General features: G+C 37.6%; 1 protein-coding gene across 5 annotated transcripts in view; it reads right to left on the minus strand.

The window, feature by feature from the left end:
* GPBP1 (GC-rich promoter binding protein 1) overlaps window positions 1-20,784 on the minus strand; it is a gene marked incomplete at its 5' end in the record, with an annotated part of 46,982 nt that overhangs the window by 16,027 nt on the left and 10,171 nt on the right. The window contains 8 exons of one of the 5 annotated variants that reach the window (XM_079703795.1): window positions 3,184-3,371; window positions 3,844-4,011; window positions 5,781-5,921; window positions 6,535-6,719; window positions 14,526-14,585; window positions 15,653-15,719; window positions 17,417-17,640; window positions 17,777-17,900. In XM_079703795.1, the coding sequence (XP_079559921.1) occupies window positions 3,184-3,371; window positions 3,844-4,011; window positions 5,781-5,921; window positions 6,535-6,719; window positions 14,526-14,585; window positions 15,653-15,719; window positions 17,417-17,640; window positions 17,777-17,900 (1,157 nt within the window). Of the gene's footprint in view, window positions 1-3,183; window positions 3,372-3,843; window positions 4,012-5,780; window positions 5,922-6,534; window positions 6,720-14,525; window positions 14,586-15,652; window positions 15,720-17,416; window positions 17,641-17,776; window positions 17,901-20,784 lie in introns of those variants that run through there. The other 4 variants (XM_079703797.1, XM_079703796.1, XM_079703798.1 and 1 more) reach the window with 4 other exon arrangements.

Below are 20,784 nucleotides of genomic sequence, written 5' to 3' on the forward strand. Positions count from 1 at the left end.
ATGCAGGCAAAAATTAATTAATTAAAAAAAAAAAGAACAGATAAACAACAAGGTCCTACTGTATAGCACAGGGAACTATATTATTCAGTATCCTGTAATAAACTGTAATGAAAAAGAATCTGCATCAGTTTGCTGTACAGCAAAAACACATTGTAAATCAACTATACTTCAGTTAAAAAAAAAAAAAAAAGATTAACAGGGAATCAACCACTTTCTCTAGTTGGGCAAACAAGAATACTATAGGGCTTCCCTGGTGGCACAGTGGTTGAGAGTCCGCCTGCCGATGCAGGGGACACGGGTTTGTGCCCTGGTGCGGGAAGATCCCACATGCCGCAGAGCGGCTAGGCCCGTGAGCCATGGCCGGTGAGCCTGCGCTCCGCAACGGGAGAGGCCACAACAGTGAGAGGCCCGCGTACCGCCAAAAAAAAAAAAAAAAAAAAAAAAAAAAACGAATACTGTAGCCATGACTGCTGCATTTGACTTAGAGCCTTCAAAGCTTCTGTTTCTTATATGGCCACATATCTTGTCTGATTATAGTGTTGTTTTTTTTAAAAAACATCTTTAGGGGGGCTTCCCTGGTGGCGCAGTGGTTGAGAGTCCGCCTGCCGATGCAGGGGACACGGGTTCGTGCCCCGATCTGGGAGGATCCCACATGCCGCAGAGCGGCTGGGCCCGTGAGCCATGGCCACTGAGCCTGTGCTCCGGAGCCTGTGCTCCGCAAGGGGAGAGGCCACAACAGTGAGAGGCCCGCCTTCCGCAAAAAAAAAAAATAAAAATAAAAATAAAAATAAATAAAAAAATAAAAAACATCTTTATTGGAGTATAATTGCTTTACATTGTTGTGTTAGCTTCTGCTGTATAACAAAGTGAATCAGCTGTATGTATACATATATCTCCAAATCCCCTCCCTCTTGCGTCTCCCTCCCACCCTCCCCATCCCACCCCTCTAGGTGGTCACAAAGCACTGAGCTGATCTGCCTGTGCTATGCAGCTGCTTCCCACTAGCTATCTATTTCACATTTGGTAGTGAATATATATCAGTGCCACTCTCTCACTTCATCCCAGCTTACCCTTCTCCCTCCCTGTGTCCTCAGATCCATCCTCTACGTCTTCGTCTTTATTCCTGTCCTGCCCCTAGGTTCTTCAGAAGCATTTTTTTTTTAAGATTCCATAATTACATCCCTTAAACATACTCCTTTTTACACCTAACTCATCTTTCAAATTGAACCTGTCACATATTGGCTACTTTGTAGCCTTTACACATTTTCAAACAATCTCATAAAATAACAGTGCTCAGAGACTGGAAATAAAATGTAACACTATACCCATATTTTACAGATGAAGAACCAGGATCTCTTAAGTAAAAACAATTTGCCTACTTGACAGCAAACAAAGGAGCAGAATTCTGGTTTTTTGCCTCGTAAGTTAGTATACATTGCACCAAACTCTGCTGCCTCTGGACTAAAATGCCGCAGTCACCATCACTGTTAATTACTATTTCTCACATTTCTTTTAATCAGTTAATGCTTTGTCTTCACTGTAACCTAGATGGCCTCCCTGTGGAATGGCACTTCCATTCTCAATGCCACCCAGTCCAGAGTCTACAGATCTAGACTGGTAAAAACAATCTCACACCTTTCACTAGATCCTTACTTTTACTTGTTTCACTTTTAAAAACTGAATCATAACTAAATAATAATGCAGATGGAACAAATTATTTCAAATGTTATGAAAAACAAGTATTCCTAACTGTCCATTCTCTCCTCTTTCCACTTCCAAGGGCTGTAACTGTTAACTGTTTCTAGAATAGCTTTCAAAACAAAAACTCTGTATTTCCCTATTCCCCACAACTAGGAATACACCACAACAGTGATCTGCACTTTGCCTTTTCATTAGCATTTCTTCCCATTCTCTTTCAAATTATTACCAAATCACCCTGATACCATTTTCACAATTACCACCCTCCACTAAATATTTTCAATGGCTTCCCACTTCCTAAAGAACAAACTCCTTAACCTTAACACCATGACCACAAATTCAAATTCCTTACATTAGAAAAAGCACAGGACTAGAAGTGGAAGACCTGGGTCACAAATCCTACTCTCCACAGACCAGGTATAAGACACAGGCTAATTTGTTCACTTCCCTGAGCTATTTCTTCATCTGAAGCATTGAAAGAGCTTGAATAGATCTCTATGGCCCTGCCTTTTCAATTTATCTCTAATTCCATTAAGGACTCCACACTCCTGTCAAGATATTCTATTCACTAACCCTAAAACAAACTAGGTATGTATTCAACTCTAAATATCCTTTCATGCCCCTTTTTATTCCAAAATGACTACCCAGTACCCTTGCCCGTACTGTCTCACCCTTTAAGATTTAATTTAGGTCTCAATTAAAACTCTGACTGGTACTCAAGCCATAATGCTATCTACCCCCAAACTCCCTTGAATTTCTCTGGCACTCATTTCTATTAATTCTTTTGGTGCTTAGACAAGGTAACAACTATCCCTCTGATGTTGAAGCTATCCTCAATACCTTCACGACATACTGAAACTTGATAATAATAGTAATATATGTGCCTATTTCATATTTTATATTTTTTAACAAAAAAATTGTCATCCTTGAGAATTGTATCACTGTTGCCTAAGTTGTTAAATCAAGCAATATGAGTAACTTATATGTGTATGTAACTTAAGAATCAGAAAGTTTACAGGGAGTTCCCTGGTGGCCTAATGGTTAGGATTCAGGCTTTCACTACTGTGGCTCAGGTTCGATCCCTGGTTTGGGAACTGAGATCCCACAACCAAAAAAAAAAAAAAAAAAAATTACAGAAAATTTGAAGCCCTGGAAAAGAAATATCACTCAATTTTCAGAGAAGCACATGCTACACCACAGATGAACCTTGATAAAGTATTACTGAAAGCAGACTGGTGGTTACCTAAGGACAGAGAGTAACAATGAGGAGTAACTGTAAATGAGCACAGTGTTTCTTTTTGGAGTGAAAGAAACGTTCTAAAATTAGACTGTGGTGACAGTTACACAACTTCAAATACATCAAAAATTAGTGAACTGAGTAAAAAATTTATAGTATATAAATTATATCTCAATGAAGCTGTTAAAAAATCAATTTTCTATAATAAAATCAAAATTCTGGGTAGAGACAGAAGTAAAAATACTAACCTGTGTTCTGCTTCAAGTGAACTAGAAAGAACATCAGTTTGTGGGAAGGTTGAAGACCGAATGATCTGTTGGGAAATTACCGAGGCATTGCCATTCTCTTGTGGAATTTCATTTTCATCAAAGTTTCGGTTTATATCCCTTTCTTGGTGAGTACTATTGCTGTTATGCAAATTAAATGAGTCGTCATCCTGATTTTTGAAGAGTTAAAAAAAATGAGTTAGAGAATAGAATTGTTTAAAAAAAAACTTTAATAGATCCTGGTTAGATTTTCATTGATAAAACAACTGTAATGCTTATATAATCATTTAGGAGACAGTTTCATAAGATGTGAAACTAAGTTGTGAAGGGTACCAACAGCTTTCTGACTCTATGTATTCACATCTATTCAATAAAGACAAAACTAAAAGGATAAATAAACGTAGGCAAGATGGGGAAAACCAAAAACACAAACGTGAACAGGAATTTTTTAAAATTTTTGCACAGGAACTACAGAGTAAGAAAATCTATTTTAGAAATGAATTCCTTATTTATGCAAATAGCTACCTAGTCTTGCTTTCAGAAATATGAAAATATTCAAAGGTCCTAAATAAATAATATTGGCCCACCTATTCCAATGACATGCTAATGTCAAACCAAGAATTACACTGCAAGTTCAATTACCTTTTCTGAGCCCGCATGGCTTTCATCTTCATGTTCCTCTTCTACTCTGTCCCTTTTCAATGCTTTCAAAAATTCACTCTTCTTATCAGTGCGCATACGTGTCAGTTTGGTTAGACGAGGCTGCTGATTAAGTTTGTCAACAGGTGAAGAGGAATTTGAGCGATTACACTAAGAAAAAAAATCAGAAATGTTGATAAATGTAGACAGAGAATATCAATATAAAGTTTACAACTACCATGACTTTCTATTTCACCTTCTTCCCAATACAAAATTGATTTTAAATTCTATTTTAAACTCTGTTTTCCACTATGACTGTCATTTTTATCTATCGCACTTAATGAGTAAACATAAAAATTTTATCCCAAAAACAATTAAGGTCTGATAATACCAAGAACTATGATTCTAAATTAGGGCTTTAAATACTATTTTATAAAATGAATCCTGAAATTGCTTAAACATTTCTATAATTCAAAAAAAAGCAGTTTTTAAAATTGTGTTCCACAGAGTTCTAAGGTTCTAGTAACAGCTTCCCATACGAACTATTATAATTCTTTACACACAGGTACACATTGAGTTTATCAGATAGGGTTTTAAGAGGGAAAATTTTTGTGGAAGAGCAGGAGGGGACAGTAACAGAACATGTACTGGAGTCCTTTTTTTGATATTTTGACAGTGGAGTACAAAAGAAAAGAGAATGTTAGAATTCTGTGTCACAGGTATTTTAAGCCATGGGACTAAACCAAAATGCTTAACTGCTGGCAATAACGTCTGCAGAATTTAAGCCACAGACGACCAGCTGAGAATGCTTGTCCTTCCATCACAGCTCTAAAATTCTATGACTGAGAACTAGTATATGAGGGGTTATAATGTTCCACTGTAGTACCCAGACCAATCTCAGTTATAACAATACAGTCACAAGTGTCTTTTGACCCTGAACTGGTCAGGGAAGTCCCTGATCTAGAAGTTTCAGAAAGCTGGCCAAATGAGAAAGAAATACGTAAGCTACTTCAAGGTCAGTAAAATAATAATATGCACCTTTCCCTTTTCTTCCTCCTCTCTGCCCTCTCTTAGTGTCCATCATCCCCAAAAGAAGATTATACAATAAAAATCCTTATTTTTAGTCAAGGTTCAATCAGACAGCATAGCATAAGTCTGTGGCAAAAGTCAAAATACCCGTTTTCATTACTCTTCTCTTAAAAATTACTCTTTCTGGTTGATAAGTATATGGGTGCTTCACTGTATGATTTTCTCTACATTTTAGGATATTTGGAAATTTTGTTAGAAACTTTAAAAATTATCCTTACTTAAACTGCAAAAAAAGTTAGCAAACAGAGGGAAGTATCTGAATCAAGTTTTCTGAAAGAACTAAAATATCTCATTTTAATGCATTCATTTAATGCATCTATGCCTTTTGTTCACTGTTAATTAAATTACCATGATTAAGATACATTTTGCTTCTTAGGAGTAATATATATATATATATATATTTTTTTTTTTTTTTGCGGTACGCGGGCCTCTCACTGTTGCGGCCTCTCCCGTTGCAGAGCACAGGCTCCGGACGCACAGGCGCAGTGGCCATGGCTCATGGGCCCAGCCGCTCCGCGGCATGTGGGATCTTCCCGGACCGGGGCACGAACCCGTGTCCCCTGCATTGGCAGTCAGACTCCCAACTGCTGCACCACCAGGGAAGCCCTATATATATATATTTTTTTTTTTTGCGGTACACGGGCCTCTCACTGTTGTGGCCTCTCCCGTTGCAGAGCACAGGCTCCGGACGCGCAGGCTCAGCGGCCATGGCTCACGGGCCCAGCCGCTCTGCGGCATGCGGGATCTTCCCGAACTGGGGCACAAACCCGCGTCCCCTGCATCGGCAGGCGGACTCTCAACCACTGTGCCACCAGGGAAGCCCGACTCAGGAGTAATTTTAAATGCCATACCTCTTTCACTGAAGTTGTTGATGGACTAAAATTCTTGGCAGTTGATTTAAAAGTATTAAAGTTTCCGACACCATATGTAGACTCATGAGGGAAAGAAGTCCCAACTTTATTTTCTTTAGTTTGGCTTTTCCACTGTGTAGGCTAAAGAAAAACACACAAACATTAATGTGTATCTAAAACAGAGTATATAGAAGAGAGAGAAAACAAATTGAACACATAAAGATAACTAAATGTGGCTCATAAAAACAATTATTTTTGTATTATACCTTAATCATTTCTACATGGTTCTCTTCCATCTTTTTTTTACAAACAAAATCAAAACCTGGTATTCAGATAAAACATCTAACTACACTGCTGTTTTTTCAAAGTTTTATAAACCTTAAGTTAGGTTTCTTTTGCCTAAAACCAAGAAAACACAAGTGACCAAGTTTCAAAAACCTTAAACTGAACACGAAGGACAGAGCATTTTATACATTATTATTAAGCAAATATATCACAGATACATCTTGCAAAACAAGTATTTATAGATTTCATTTACTACTGACTACTAAAATAAGAAAACATACATGAACACACAAGCCACTTACAAGACAATTAAAATCAAGGACACACAGTGGGCCAACAATGCTTTCCACTTAGAAATCAGCAGCCCACCAATACCGCCACACTTCAACGTGAAATTTTTAACATTTTTTTGGTCAAAGTAATTCAATTGATATCAACTTAAAACTTGCATGTTTAACTTAGAACTTACTTTTGTAGGTGGAGCAGCAGGTTTAGGGACTAAGCCTTTATAAACACTTGGACCAGTCCCATTCTTAACTGGTTGTGACTGAAGATTTCCTACTACTGGGAATCCAGATAGCTGTAAGTCTTTTGTATTACCTTTCTTAATGACCAGCATCCTTTGAGTTCTAGATTTAGGATTCGGGGGATATTCTGCATAAATAAAGCACGAGCAATAGTTATACAGTTTAAATTTTAGCATAAAATTAAACCACCAAAAGAATCATATATTCCAAACTTGATTATATTTAAAAATAACAGCTGCTTCCTGAGTAAAATAATTAAGCTAAGTATGAACTATATTCCTGCTTGAGAAGTAAAGCTAAAACAGTCAAACAAATCATAGCAAGAATTGAGCAATGTCAAGTAACAAAGATGAATTCAGCTAGATAAGTCTCCTAGAATGGTTAACTATGACCCAGCCAAAATTAACTACATTCTAGCATACTTTTCATTAATTTTTTTAATTACAAATTTCATCCTAATGGCTCTTAAGACTTGAAATATAAAATATATTATATTTTCCTCTTCTCCATTTTGAAAAGAGAATTTTCCTAATTCCTTCATTCTTTTTATCTCACTCATAAAGTTATTACTAATTAGAAAGAAACTACAGTCCCTCTATTTCTAAATTCCTACTTAAGTTATGACTAATGAGGAAGGGAATTGTTTTCATAATACCAATTCATTCAAATATTTACTGGCCATCCAAACTACACTGAAGACATTGTGCAAGTCGTAGGGGATCCAACTCAATCCTGGCTTCTGAAGATAGTACTAGAAATAATATTTGCTAACTGAAAGCTGTTCTCAGTACACCCACAGTTGCTAAAATATGAAAAATTACTCCTAGAGTTTAATCAGTCAATGTGTAATCAAACAGATGTTACAGTGAGCATATTCACAATTATGGCAGTGACGTATGTCTTTCTTCCCTTAGAAAAACTATGAAAGCATCAGTTTCACAGTTGGAGAGTTTAGAAGAAAAGAATTAACTCAAAGAAATCGCAGAAAAACTAAATTAAAATTAGCTTAAGATATGACTCTGTGAGATGGTGAGTAGCACAGATGTATATGATGATGCCCTGCATCAAACAAACCAAACTTCCTACTGGATTATCTCAAAAACTAAACTAAACAATGACTCCTAGGGACATGGGACTCTCGAAGTCCATCTGAAACTTCGAACTCTTCAAACTATAGACCTGATATGGTATGTCATTTACTGTAATGCTAAAGGATTAAAGAACAAGGACCTGGCAATTCCTTGGCAGTCCAGTGGTTAGGACTCAGCGCTTTCACTGCCAGGACCCAGGTTCAATCCCTGGTCAGGGAACTAAGATACCGCATGCTGTGTGTTGCGGCAAAAAAAAAAAAAAAACAACAACAAACCAACACAACAAGAACCTAAAGCAAAGTGAGAAAAGATTCATCTTTCTGAAAGTTAAACACTGAAAGTTTACCTACTAGGGCAAACATTCCAACTGCTCAGCTGCCTACAAAGGCCCAAGATATTAAGGCTAAGAAAGATATTTTCAGGCACATAAGCACACAAATTACATCACCAATATATAGTTTTTCTGAAAAACTAACAAAATGAAGTCAAAACGAAAATGAAGAATAATGATCTCAAACAGAGGCCAATGAAGAACGCTAGAAAGTGCTAAACAATTTAAGTTACAATTACTTCTGGTAAACAGATGGTTACAGCATAACTAAAATTCTTGTAATTAGCAATTCTTTAAATTAAAATATAAGATAAAATCTTAACAGTCTGGTACTCAAAATCTCAATTAAATGAAGCTCAGGAATCTGAAGAATGATTGACTGATGCTGGGAAATGCAAAAGGTAGTAAGGGTTTGCAAGGTCTGATCTCAGAGGAATTCAGGTGTTAAAGCAGGGGGTATTTCTATCAGTACAGCACAATTAAGTAAGTTCAAACATGACAGATGAAGACTTCTATTCCAATATTACGAACTAAGCAAACAAGTTTATCTTCTTTCTCTTCTAGATCCTTATGTTAGAATTACTATAAGGGAGGAAAACAAATACAACAGTAAAGAAGAGGAGAAGAGGACTTCCCTGGTGGCGCAGTGGTTAAGAAGCCACTTGCCAATGCAGGGGACCCAGGTTCGATCCCTGTTCCGGGAAGATCCCACATGCCTCGGAGCGACTAAGCCCATGCGCCACAACTACTGAAGCCCACACGCCTAGAGCCCATGCTCTGCAACAAGAGAAGCCACCACAATGAGAAGCCCATGCACCGCAACAAAGAGTAGCCCCCGCTCGCCGCAACTAGAGAAAGCCCGTGCACAGCAACGAAGACCCAACGCAACCAAAAATAAATAAATAAATTTATTTAAAAAAGAAGAAAGAACAGGAGAAGGTTCATCAGCAATGGATGACCTCAACACATATTTCTAGAGAGTGAAGTAAAGGAAAAAACTTCAGCTTAGAGTGTGTGCACAAAGGAACCCAACAGCTGAGGAAGGGGCTAATCTGCCCTTTAGAATCCTAGATTGTAGAACTGGGACTTGGAAGTGCCACATAAGGCAGAAGACAGAAATGAAATCTTTTCAGACAAAAATCAATCACCAAGAAAAGATCTTTACTAAAGTAAATCCTAAACAACATATTGATACTTTAGGCAGAAGTAAAATGATCCCACATTGAAAGCTGAAGGTACAAGAAGAAAAAGAAAATATTTTTATATGTAAATCATCATTGATCAAAACTAGAAGACAGAAGAGGAGAACAGATAAGCAAGCAGGCATTGTTTAAGCCTCAATATAATTCCTGACTACAAAGTTCACGTTTCCTAAAACAGGATTTCTAGACACCTAAGAGCAAGAAATATTCTGACAGTTTCCTCAAAGAGGTCTTCAGTGCAAAGAATGAGAATTTCCTATAAAGAAGAAGGGTGAAGCCAAAGAAATCAGTCATAGAAGAGAGGTAGTAAAGTAAAAGATGATAAAGGTACCTAAAAGATGATGACAGGGATTGGGAGGAAAGAGAAGCAGACATAGTGCTGGATGTACTTACGAAGTATTCACAGTCAAATAGTACAGAGGTTAAGACCATGTGTTTTTGTGCCAGATTTACAGAATTTTAATACTTGCTCTAACCTCACTAGTTAATCTCTCATCTGTAAAATGAAAAACAGTTCCTGTCTCAGAGTTGCAGTGAAATGTTTTCTTTAAACCAAATACTAGAAAAAATGTCCAGAAGTCATATACAATCTCCACTATAATAGGTTTCCAATTGTATTTCAAATAAAAGGTATCCTTTTTCAAGAATTTTAAACCTAAAATTTAAACCTAAAATCCACGAGTATGGAAGATGAGAAAAATTATAAAATAAACATCTTTATTATAAAGACTAACCTATACCTTATATAACTATGCTGAACATACTACATAAACCTGCCTGTTTAAGAACAAGAAAAGTGTTCTTAGTCTAATGGGCCAGAATGGTGGCCACCAGCAGTGGTGTTCACGTGGTAGAGTGTTCCCAAGTGTGTGTGCCACCAGTGTCTATGTCCCCAGGGTGAGCTGCAGCCTCTCCAGAGAGACTCTCCAAGACCAGCAGCTGCTGGTTACTGAACTGCTGGTATCATGAGACTGAGGACTTGGACTCCAGAGACCCTGCTTTTGATCGGGAGACACCCTATCTGAGAGCTTGAATTAATAAGAATGTGTTAGGGCTTCTCTGGTGGTGCAGTGGTTGAGAGTCCGCCTGCCGACGCAGGGGACACGGGCTCGTGCCCCGGTCCGGGAAGATCCCACATGCCGCGGAGCGGCTGGGCCCGTGAGCCATGGCCGCTGGGCCTGCGCGTCCGGAGCCTGTGCTCCGCAACGGGAGAGGCCACAACAGTGAGAGGCCCACGTACCGCAAGAAAAAAAAGAATGTGTTAAATAACAATACAAGAACAAACAAGCCAAAAAGAATGAATGGGGGCAGGGGGAGTATTGGAGGGAGGGGTGAGGGAGGGGGAGGAGGGGAGGAAGGAGGGGAGATGGGGAGGAAGGAGGGGAGGGAGGGGAAGTTAGTTCTTGATGGTAATTATCACATATAAGTAATGGAAAAGGTGATGGCAGCACTAGTAACTTAATTTTGCCTCACTTATATTACTTATAAACTGGCTCATCTATTCATAGATTATCTCTACAAATTCTCCTCACACAAACCTTCTGAGTTAAAGTGTTGAATCTGTTGGATTCAAACAGTATCCAATGACGACTCCTACACTTTCTCCATTTACTTTATCAACTGGTAAACTACATGAAAAAGACCCAAATTGTTCAGTTTTTTAAAGAGAAAATTTATGTACTGATGAAAGACTTTAACACTTATAAACAAGAATTAGAAAGTAAGTGACTTTGGTGACTTCCTTCTATAAGTCATATGTGCTTATTATCAAGCTCATATAAACAGTTACTCTTATTCAAATTGCCTTCAAAATACCTAAAGGCAAATGTTTTGGATTTTCATATCATTATTTCCCTCTATCCTCACAGACAACTGTGATCTGATAACAAGTGACTTTAAATATCCTTTTATTATCTTATTATTTCATGCTCTCCCAGTATCTTTGAATGTTATAATTAGTTTTGTTCCTTTAAATCCAAAGCCAATGGTGGAGGGGAAAGGCTCAAGCCTTTGAAGAAAGATTAGAATTAAAATACTGCCATGTATAATATTGATACAAAGTAAGCTGGCCAGACATAAGTCAGAGCTGACATCTCAATTCCTCATTTTCTTTTCTGTCTTTAACTATATTCTCCATATAGTTGCCTTATACATACATATATACATTCTGATTCAATCAGTTTTTACTTTTATTTTTTCAATCTATCACTTAGAACACTCTTTTTTGCCTTTTATTAAATGTACCAGAATCTCCCTCACTTATTGGATTTCAACATAATTAGCTAACATGTATTAAACACCTGTGACATGACCAAGGATATGACACAGTAGACAATTTAATATTAACAGTGCTTTTTCCATTAGTGTTAGTATAGTGATCCTCATTTCACAGACAAGAAAATTCACTCAGAGATTAAGTAATCTTCCCAAAGTCTAAATAATTAATAAGTAAAAGACCTAACATTAGGGCCCAGACCTATCTGATTCTAAAACCAATGCACTTAACCACTATATTATACTACTGGAGAAAATGGAAATTAAAGTATTGCTAGGTCAGATACTTCAAAATGTATACTATCTCCAACTAAAATACTAATAACAAGTCTGTACTGAATGGTCAAAATTAAGAGGCTTGTAAGTGTTCATTACTAAGTCAGGGGTCCGCCCTTTCCCTCACCATCACAGTGATGCCAGTTAATAATTTAATTTGCTCATCTTGACATAAGAGGCAACTTTAATGTGTGAATAAAAGCATACGGCCAAGGGAAGGATAAACAGTATTTTAATTAAGTTTTCACACTAATTTGAAGAGGAAACTTAACCACATAAAATACAATAATATACAAATATCAAAAGCAAACAATCAGTACCACAGCAATTAAATCCAGTTGAACACTAATTTTAAAACAGAAGAATATTTTAAGTTTTTATACAGATTGAGGTTGTTTGAATTTTGCTGGTTTTGAATTTTTTATTTAATGTACAAATCTTTTGTTTTATAGTAGTATGAGAGTTTTAATCAAATGAGTTTCACTAACATAATTTATGTCAAAGCAGGAGTATGCTATTCTTTCCTTTAACAAGATCCCCATGTTACTCATAAGAAAAAAGAGTGGGCTTAAGTAAATATATTTCTAAAACAAAAACAACTTAAATGATGAACGCTACGTGTAACTCTGACCAAATAAAATTTACTTGTGTCAAGTTGTCTAATCAAACTATTAATTTTTCCTTCTCAACCTTGAACATGTGTTGCATTACCTTTTTCTTCTTGTTATGTTAACAAATGTTTTCATATAAGAAAGACATTGAAGGAAAGTGTAGTCATATCAATATATAAACAATCTACCAACAGAATGCTTTTATACAAAGAAATTTGATAAAGATTATTCCCTTCTCTTAATCCTTTTACAAAGTCACTTTAAAAACTTCACTTGTTTTCATGACCTAAACGAATTTAGTGCAATCATGTCACTCAACCTGTATGCTAGTGGTTAATACCATTAGAATTCTCGAAAACAACCCACCTTTAAGAACTGGTCACCAGGGACTTCCCTGGTAGCACAGTGGTTAAGAATCCGCCTGCCAATGCAGGGGACACGAGTTTGATCCATGGTCAGGGAAGATCCCACATGCCACAGAGCAACTAAGCCCGTGCACCACAACTACTGAGCCTGCGCTTTAGACCCCACGAGCCACAACTACTGAGCCTGTGCACCACAACTACTGGAGCTAGTGCGCCTAGAGCCCGTACAAGAGAAGCCACCGCAATGAGAAGCCCACACACCACAATGAAGAATAGCTCCCGCTTGACGCAACTAGAGAAAACTAGTGTGCAGCAACGAAGACCCAACACAGCCAAAAAAAAAAAAAAAAAAGAGCTGGTCACCAATTTGCTTTGATTTAGAAAGCTAAAAAAAAGAATACAGTTCTTAAAGATGAGCCTTGATGCTCTTAAGTACTGTATCAAATATGAGAAAAACTCAGGAATAAATTCATCAAATTCTCAAGGAATAAACACAAATATATATGCTGAGCTGAAACAAGACTATGCTTAAGTTAATTACTAGTGACTGAAGTTTTTCATTATTTAGTATCTTAAGCACAAAATGTTAGGCTCTGCTAGTGATATGTTCCTGACATTATGCCAACACAAATAGCCAGCAGGACTTCTAAAAACACACAAATCAATTTGATAGTCACTAATGTCTCCAATTGCATACAAACACACAAACACATCATTTTCTCTCTCTCTTTCTCACTACCCACATCAGTCACCCAGGTAAATTATTTTAAAATTCTCACAGGCACACTGAAGTGCCTTAAATTTTTGTTTAGTTTTAAATTATTAGGTATATGAGATGAATTAATTAGTAAATATTAATCTTATGCATCAAGCAACAGTGATCCTGGTTAAGATCAAAACACTACAGAAGTTACAGATATAAACTGTAGGGTGTTTCCAATAAAGCTAATTAAGATCTAAGTAGAATTAAACTTATATTTAACTATAGTTTAAATAGCTTGACTACTTTCACTCAAAGTATTTTTTATTTGGGATATTATGATTAGACTCTTGCAATTTTTGACCTACAAAAGGACAGTTTCAGGGACAAACTGGTGGTGTTTGCTTTTTAATACATATTACATTTCTGTTATTAAATTTTGACTTACCTGGAAGGAAGTAGCACTAGAAAAGTTCTACTGAAGTCCTTCCTAAAATTCTCTCATGTCTTCCTCAGGAACATAGCTATTTTAAATGTTGCAATGGGGAAAACAATATTTGGGAACCCAGGGGGGTAAAGTAAGAAAGGAATAGTGAAGTGTGATACAATGAAAGTTTCATTGTATTCCTATGGGAAGTACTGGGAATTTAACAATTAATCAAGCCACAATTAACCATTTTCTAATGCAGACACACTTTTTAGTTTACCTAAAACACAGTAAAGAGTACATCTTCCTTTTAAACATCTTTGCAACTAGTGCCCAAAATCCTTAGACCAACCCTGAAACAGGAGAACCAAAATCTTTATATTAATACATTTTATTCTCAATATTTTCAAAGATGTATTTGCCTTTAAATCATTTCTAAAATTATTATATTAACCAAGGATCAGTACCAATAGTATCTATAGGTAGTTTTATATGACAAATGCTCACTAGCATTCTTGATTTTTTATTTACTTTCATTTTAATCAAATCCAAATTATTCCTAATTTCTTAGAGATTTTATTTAACACCTTCCAGGTGGTTCTATATTCTTATGCAATCAGCTGTTCCCAGAAAAACTGAATAATAAGGAAACATACCTAAGAGAGGAGCTTGGGAGATTTTTTTGGTTGGGTATGTGTGTGTCTGGGCGTGTAGGCCTGGGGAGAGTGGCAGAAATACTAATTTGCAATACAGAAAAAACAATGCCATTCACATGGTTCTAACAAAAGTGTCTGACCACCCCCACCCCCACCCACAAGAAGCCCTTAAATTGGGAGATCAAAAGAAACAAAATAATTCCCCCAGCGTATCACCCCATAAATACAATAAAGAACAGCACAGGAAGTGGCAAAGTTTAAAATAATGCCTTTACTGTTAGGACTAGTATGCTGTCATAAGCCACAATCCTTTTGTTTTGATAAGTTGTTGATTTTCAATAGAAAACACAAATGAACATGTGTACAAGTTCCAAAGTGGATACATCACCTCTGAATTTGGTATCAAATAATTAAATTTATTTTTCAGATATCAAATCTTCATATTTTAAGTTTTTTCCATTATTTTAAACTTCACTTGAATCTCTAAAAAGCTAACTAAGTTGTACTATATGAGTGCAGTTTAATCTTCTGTAAGATGCTATCAAATTAAACTCTCAGCAGTTTTAAAGAAAAGGGAGTTATTACCAGAAAAACTCATTAAGATCTGACAATCAAAAAGGCAAATAATTTCAAACAGACTAGTTCGGTAGGCAAAATTTATACAATTATTTTTTAATACTGTCTATGTATAACCATTTTCATAAGTAAAAAAAATTAATTTTTATATCACACTGTGATTGATTAAAAGTACTTATCTTTCCAGTTAAGTTTTCAACTTTGAAAAACTAAAAATTAAGTTAAAGTAAATTTTTTGTTTCGTTAGATTATCAGGCTGCTCTCAAAATGACTTTAATTCATTACATTAACTTACGACCATTTTTTCAAAATGCATATTTGAGTGTACTTAATGGTACTAACGTGTAAATCAACTATCCAAATCAAGATCTTCTGCTATCTGCAATATCTTGGTTTTTAAAAGGTAAGTGCTACCTTTTTTGTAGCTTAGCACATCAAAAACAGGTATTTAAGAGAAAGTTTAATTCTAGCCTATTTATTTTAAACAACACAAATGTGAAACCTAAAAATAACATTTTATATCCCTCAAAGATAGATCAAGAATTACTTACCCCATACACCTGCAGCTAAAGACTTATTCTGATTTGGTTCTCTCTCATACTCAGGATTTAAAGATGGCTGAAAAAAAGTTGGAATAAAAATAATACAATAAATGTTTAAACTGCTCACATTTAAGAAAAAAATCCTTTTAAAAGTAATCTCAGGGGGCCTCCCTGGTGGCGCAGTGGTTGAGAGTCCGCCTGCCGATGCAGGGGATACGGGTTCGTGCCCCGGTCTGGGAGGATCCCATATGCCGCGGAGCGGCTGGGCCCGTGAGCCATGGCTGCTGAGCCTGCGCGTCCGGAGCCTGTGCTCCGCAACGGGAGAGGCCACAACAGTGAGAGGCCCGCGTACCACAAAAAAAAAAAAAAAAAAAAAAAAAAAAAAAAAAAAAAAAAAAAGTAATCTCAGGGACTTCCCTGGTGGTCCAGTGGCTAAGACTCCATGCTCCCAATGCAGGGGCCCAGGGTTTGATCTCTGGTCAGGGAACTAGATCCCACATGCTGCAACTAAAGATCCCATGTGCCGCAACTAAGACACGGCGCAGCCAAATAAATAAATATTTTAAAACTAAAAAAATAAAGGTAATCTCAAAACTATACAGAAAAATCTGACAGACATAATATAATGAATTCTTAACTACTAAACACTAATTATTCATAAATATTACTTTCTGCTTATTCTGCTAACAATTAAAATGGTTACTATCTACACTCACTCCAAGTCGAAGAAAACAAAAGAAGGGTCTTTAAATATTCTCCTCATCCCCAACTACGTGAGGAAAAAGTATGAATTTTTTAAAAAAGGCAAACGTTAAGAGAATGTAGTCTTTGCATCAATATGAGAAATCATCCTTTCTTAGCATAAGGTCAAGAGCAGGGAAGAGGAAAATCAGGCAATTCCTCAACTCTACTGTTAGGTTTGCATCACTGAATGTTTAGTTAAACATGCTCATTTTCAAAGCAAAGTACAAATTTATATTTCAAAAAGTGATGCTCAGGGTATTAAAAAGAAAACTGAGGTGAGCACTGAATGTGTACTCTAAAGCTAATCTTATTAGAGGTTTACTCTCTAGAAAAGAGAATTTGTTTAAATTGCTATGAAGAAAAAAATGACATAAATTTATCCAAAGTTTTAAAAAACCACACAGTGAGACACAGGAATATAAGTAGGAGGGAAGGAGGAAGAAGACTGGGGAAGGGAAGAGTTATGTACAAAAAGCCTCACAAAATGTAAGGATTAAAAATAATTGAGGAGGGCTTCCCTGGTGGCGCAGTGGTTGAGAGTCCGCCTGCCAATGCAGGGGACATGGGTTCGTGCCCCGGTCTAGGAAGATCCCACATGCTGCGGAGCAGCTAGGCCCGTGAGCCATGGCCGCTGAGCCTGCACATCCGGAGCCTGTGCTCCGCAACGGGAGAGGCCACAACAGTGAGAGGCCCGCATACCGCAAAAAAAATAAAAATAAAAAAAATAATTGAGGGACTTCCCTAGCGGTCCAGTGATTGGGACTCCGAGCTCCCAATGCAGGGGGCCTGGGTTCGATCCCTGGTCAGGGAACTAGAGCCTGCATGCCGCAACTAAAGATCCCACGTGCTGCAATTTAGACCCGGTGCAGCCAAATAAATAAATAAATATTTTATAAATAAATAAATAATTGAACCTGTCAAGTGTGATCTCTGTAGAAAATGAGCTGTGCTGATAAAATCTGAGAGAGACTTGATGCTTACACAGCACTTACAGAAACCTCATTTGTATTAAAATTATAAGAAACTTACAAAATCCTCAGCCTCAAACTGTTTGCGTTCTCTCTTGTCTTCTTTCCTCCCCGTTTCACTGTCAGGTATGCTGTTTTCATGTAGGCCCTGGCTTTTTCCAGAATGGAAAATACTGCTACGAGAACGGGAACTTCCACCATGGTATCCCCCTCGATGATTTATGTTTTCAGTACCATTTCTTCCATGTGTACGCCATCCATTCTTTTCTTTCCTTCCAAAGTTACCTTTATTTAATAATGGTAAAGTAGTATAAATTCAAAGAAGATGGTTATGCTTAAAGATTTAATCACAATCAAAACATTCTTATAAGAATGTGAAGAAAATTATTCTTAAACTCTACTGTTCCTTAGCAAATTTTACCTCCATTAGGACGTCCAATTCCAGAATCAAAGCCATCTGAAGAGTTGTGTCGTCGACGATTCACATCATAACGATTTTCTGTCCATGAAAAGTTTTCAGAATGCTTTTCAAAATTCAGTGACGACTGAAACAGATTATAAGCATACAGGTAAACATACATATACAACTTAACTATAACTTGAAAAACTAGTAATACTCTGGCTTAATTTATTTCCAAGAATTTTAAATGGTTAAGAAGAACATTTTATAGTTATTTTCAATGTGTTTGGTAACTGGTAACTTATAAGATGAGTTCCATTGTTCATCTATTTTTTTCTACCTAACAGGAACAAGAGCACCATTCTGAGCTCAACAACTATATTTATCCAAAAACTTTAAAGGTAAAAGACCGCTGTAAGGAAATCAAAGCAAATATAGTACCCTTATTTTATAACAAAATGTAATATTGTGTATCACATACTATTTGATTTAAATAGCTCAAGGTTTTCTTCAACATCAGAAAATTATGGCAAATGAAGCTAGTTCTGTTTTAAGTTCTGTGGATTTATTTCCAAACTCCTCTTCTCCAAAGCAAATGTTTTAAAAGAAAATTTATCAAAGGAAGAATGTGTAAAAATGATTTTAAAGAATTAGAAATGTATAAAAACTCACAATGATTCATAAAGGTTGCTGTTTTTCCCCAATATTAATCCATTAGTCTGATAAAATCACAATCAGAACTCCAGAACTTTTTTGTTTTAATGCCCTGACCATTCCTCTGGATTGTACTAATATTACAATTCTCTCCAGGACAAAGAGTAGAGTTCCTCAGTTACAATACAAACCCACTGCGCATACCCATTTCATCCAACTGGGCCCCTCCACATGGCTGCTGTGGGACTTAACTGGTGCAAGTTCCCCTACTGCCCCTGGCTTCATCCTCATGCTGCTTCTGTGCATGAAAGGTAAAGCCTTTGATTATCTGTCTTCTGCCAGCATCCATGAAACAACGGTAACAGGCTAGCTTGCTAAGCTTTTAAGTAGAGTAAAAACCCAAGCCCTTCACAGACCCTAACAGTTTTGGTGATGAGGATGTCACGCTCTCAGAGTTAAAACCTTCTGGAAAAAGAAAAACAAGGGTATGGTCTCTTGGGCCAGACTGGGGCATAGGAGAAGACTCTCCAGGATCTGGCAGCAATTGCTCTCACCCAAGTGATGGGTGGAAGTAAGGGTCCCTCACTGTTTAGCGACAAGTGGCAAGGGGCAGGACTGAAACAAGGTGTCCATACAGTGCTCTGATTGTTGCAAATCTCCTCTGAGTCGAAGGAAGGGATGTACTGCCATGAGATGGGGTCCCACCTGAAAGGCAATATGGCTGTGGCTGCCAAAGTCAAGAGGTCTCCAAAGCGGAAGAGCAATGAATATAGAGAGTTTTGGAAAGACTGAAAACATTAGAAGTAAGTTTATTAAGCTGAACTGCTGCTAGTACTGGAAACAAAGAAAAGGCAGAGAGAAACAAAGAAAAAGCACAGAGTATTCTGTGCTCTTCGTACTCCCTGATCCCTTCCTTCCCCACATCAAACTCAGCTGCTTCAACAAGAAAGTCAACTGTGCGAGAACTTAAGAAAGAGACAACCTCTTTTAGTTCTGTTGCACACAGGTACCCAAGACACCATCCTAACCACTCCCATGGAGGAGAGACAGTACTAAGCATAAGAGTGGCTGAAAGTTTTCAGTATGGGGCAAAGCCATGGCAGTACGGTACATGGGGGCATGAAAGGCCCCAGCCTGAGTGTTTGCTGGGGCCAGGAGGTACACAAGAGAGAAGGCAACACCAATCCTGGCTTCAGAAGCCAGAACAGCAAAAGCCTCCAAGCCACCATGCAATCCCCAAAGGAGCAGTCTTTCTCTCCACCCTGTACTTTCCCACATTCCAAGCTAAAGAAATCATGTAATCTCCTGAAAGCTTAGACTGTAACTCTGATATGCATGTACTAATAAACTCCTTAGTCTGTGTCCCCATAGTGGGAAAAGGCACCCCAGTGCCCCAAGGTGGCCAATAGTCTGGAAAAAAACTCAGCGGGAGAGAGAAATTAAAAGCAATCTTGCAGGTGGGGCTATTAGGCCAACTCAATGAACTGTTGTGTTTTACAGTTAGTGCTAATGTTACATGCTTGTACTGAAAATGCTTAAGATTCTCCCATTCAGGAAATGTCACAGGTTGACAGGTGATTCCCATCCCCTTCCAAGTGGTCTAATAAAAAGCACAGCTCCCAGAAGGAAAGAAAAGAAAATCAGATTATGTGGCTGAAGACTTGATGGCTCTGGAGTATTCAAAGAGGCTATTTCCCAGTAAGGCAGTGCCATCTGCCTGACACACGCACCAAGTACACTCCTTTTTAAAATGGAATGCGGGGAGTTCCCTGGTGGCCTAGCGGTTAGGATTCCAGGCTTTCACTGCCGTGGCCCAGGTTCAATGTTCAATCCCTGGTCGGAGAGCTAAGATCCCAGAAGCTGCACAGCCAAAAGAAAAAAAAAGAAGAAAAAGTGGCTCTTGTCCTAATGCTGAGCTCTTATTGAAAGCAAACAACTCAAACTAAGGACTCACCAATAAAGTGGTACACCAATCAAGAGCCCAAGAGGGCTCTTGACCAAATGGAAATCGTGTGTTCAACAGCACAGCTGGCCTAGCCCTAGAAGTGGCAACTACGCTTTGGAGTAAACTTTATTCCCCCGCCTGTCACCTGTAACAAGCCACTATAAGCCACTATTTCAATAAGCCTCTCAAATCAGAAAAGTTCCCTTAAACGCCTGCGCCTGGCTCACTGATGCTTCAACTAAGTTAAAAGATGATGGTGCACACAGCAGCCATCCAGCCCCAACTCTGGAAAACCAAATGGGTTAAGTGCTAATCAGCTAAACAGAACAACATAAAAGCTATGACCCTCGCCTTAGATAATATTCTTTAGGACAAGACATTCTATATTTTTCTAACTCTTGGTCTGTTGCCAATGGCCTAGTCTTCTCGT

Source organism: Hyperoodon ampullatus (assembly GCF_949752795.1).
Source record: "Hyperoodon ampullatus genome assembly, chromosome: 4".
Taxonomy (NCBI): domain Eukaryota; kingdom Metazoa; phylum Chordata; class Mammalia; order Artiodactyla; family Ziphiidae; genus Hyperoodon; species Hyperoodon ampullatus.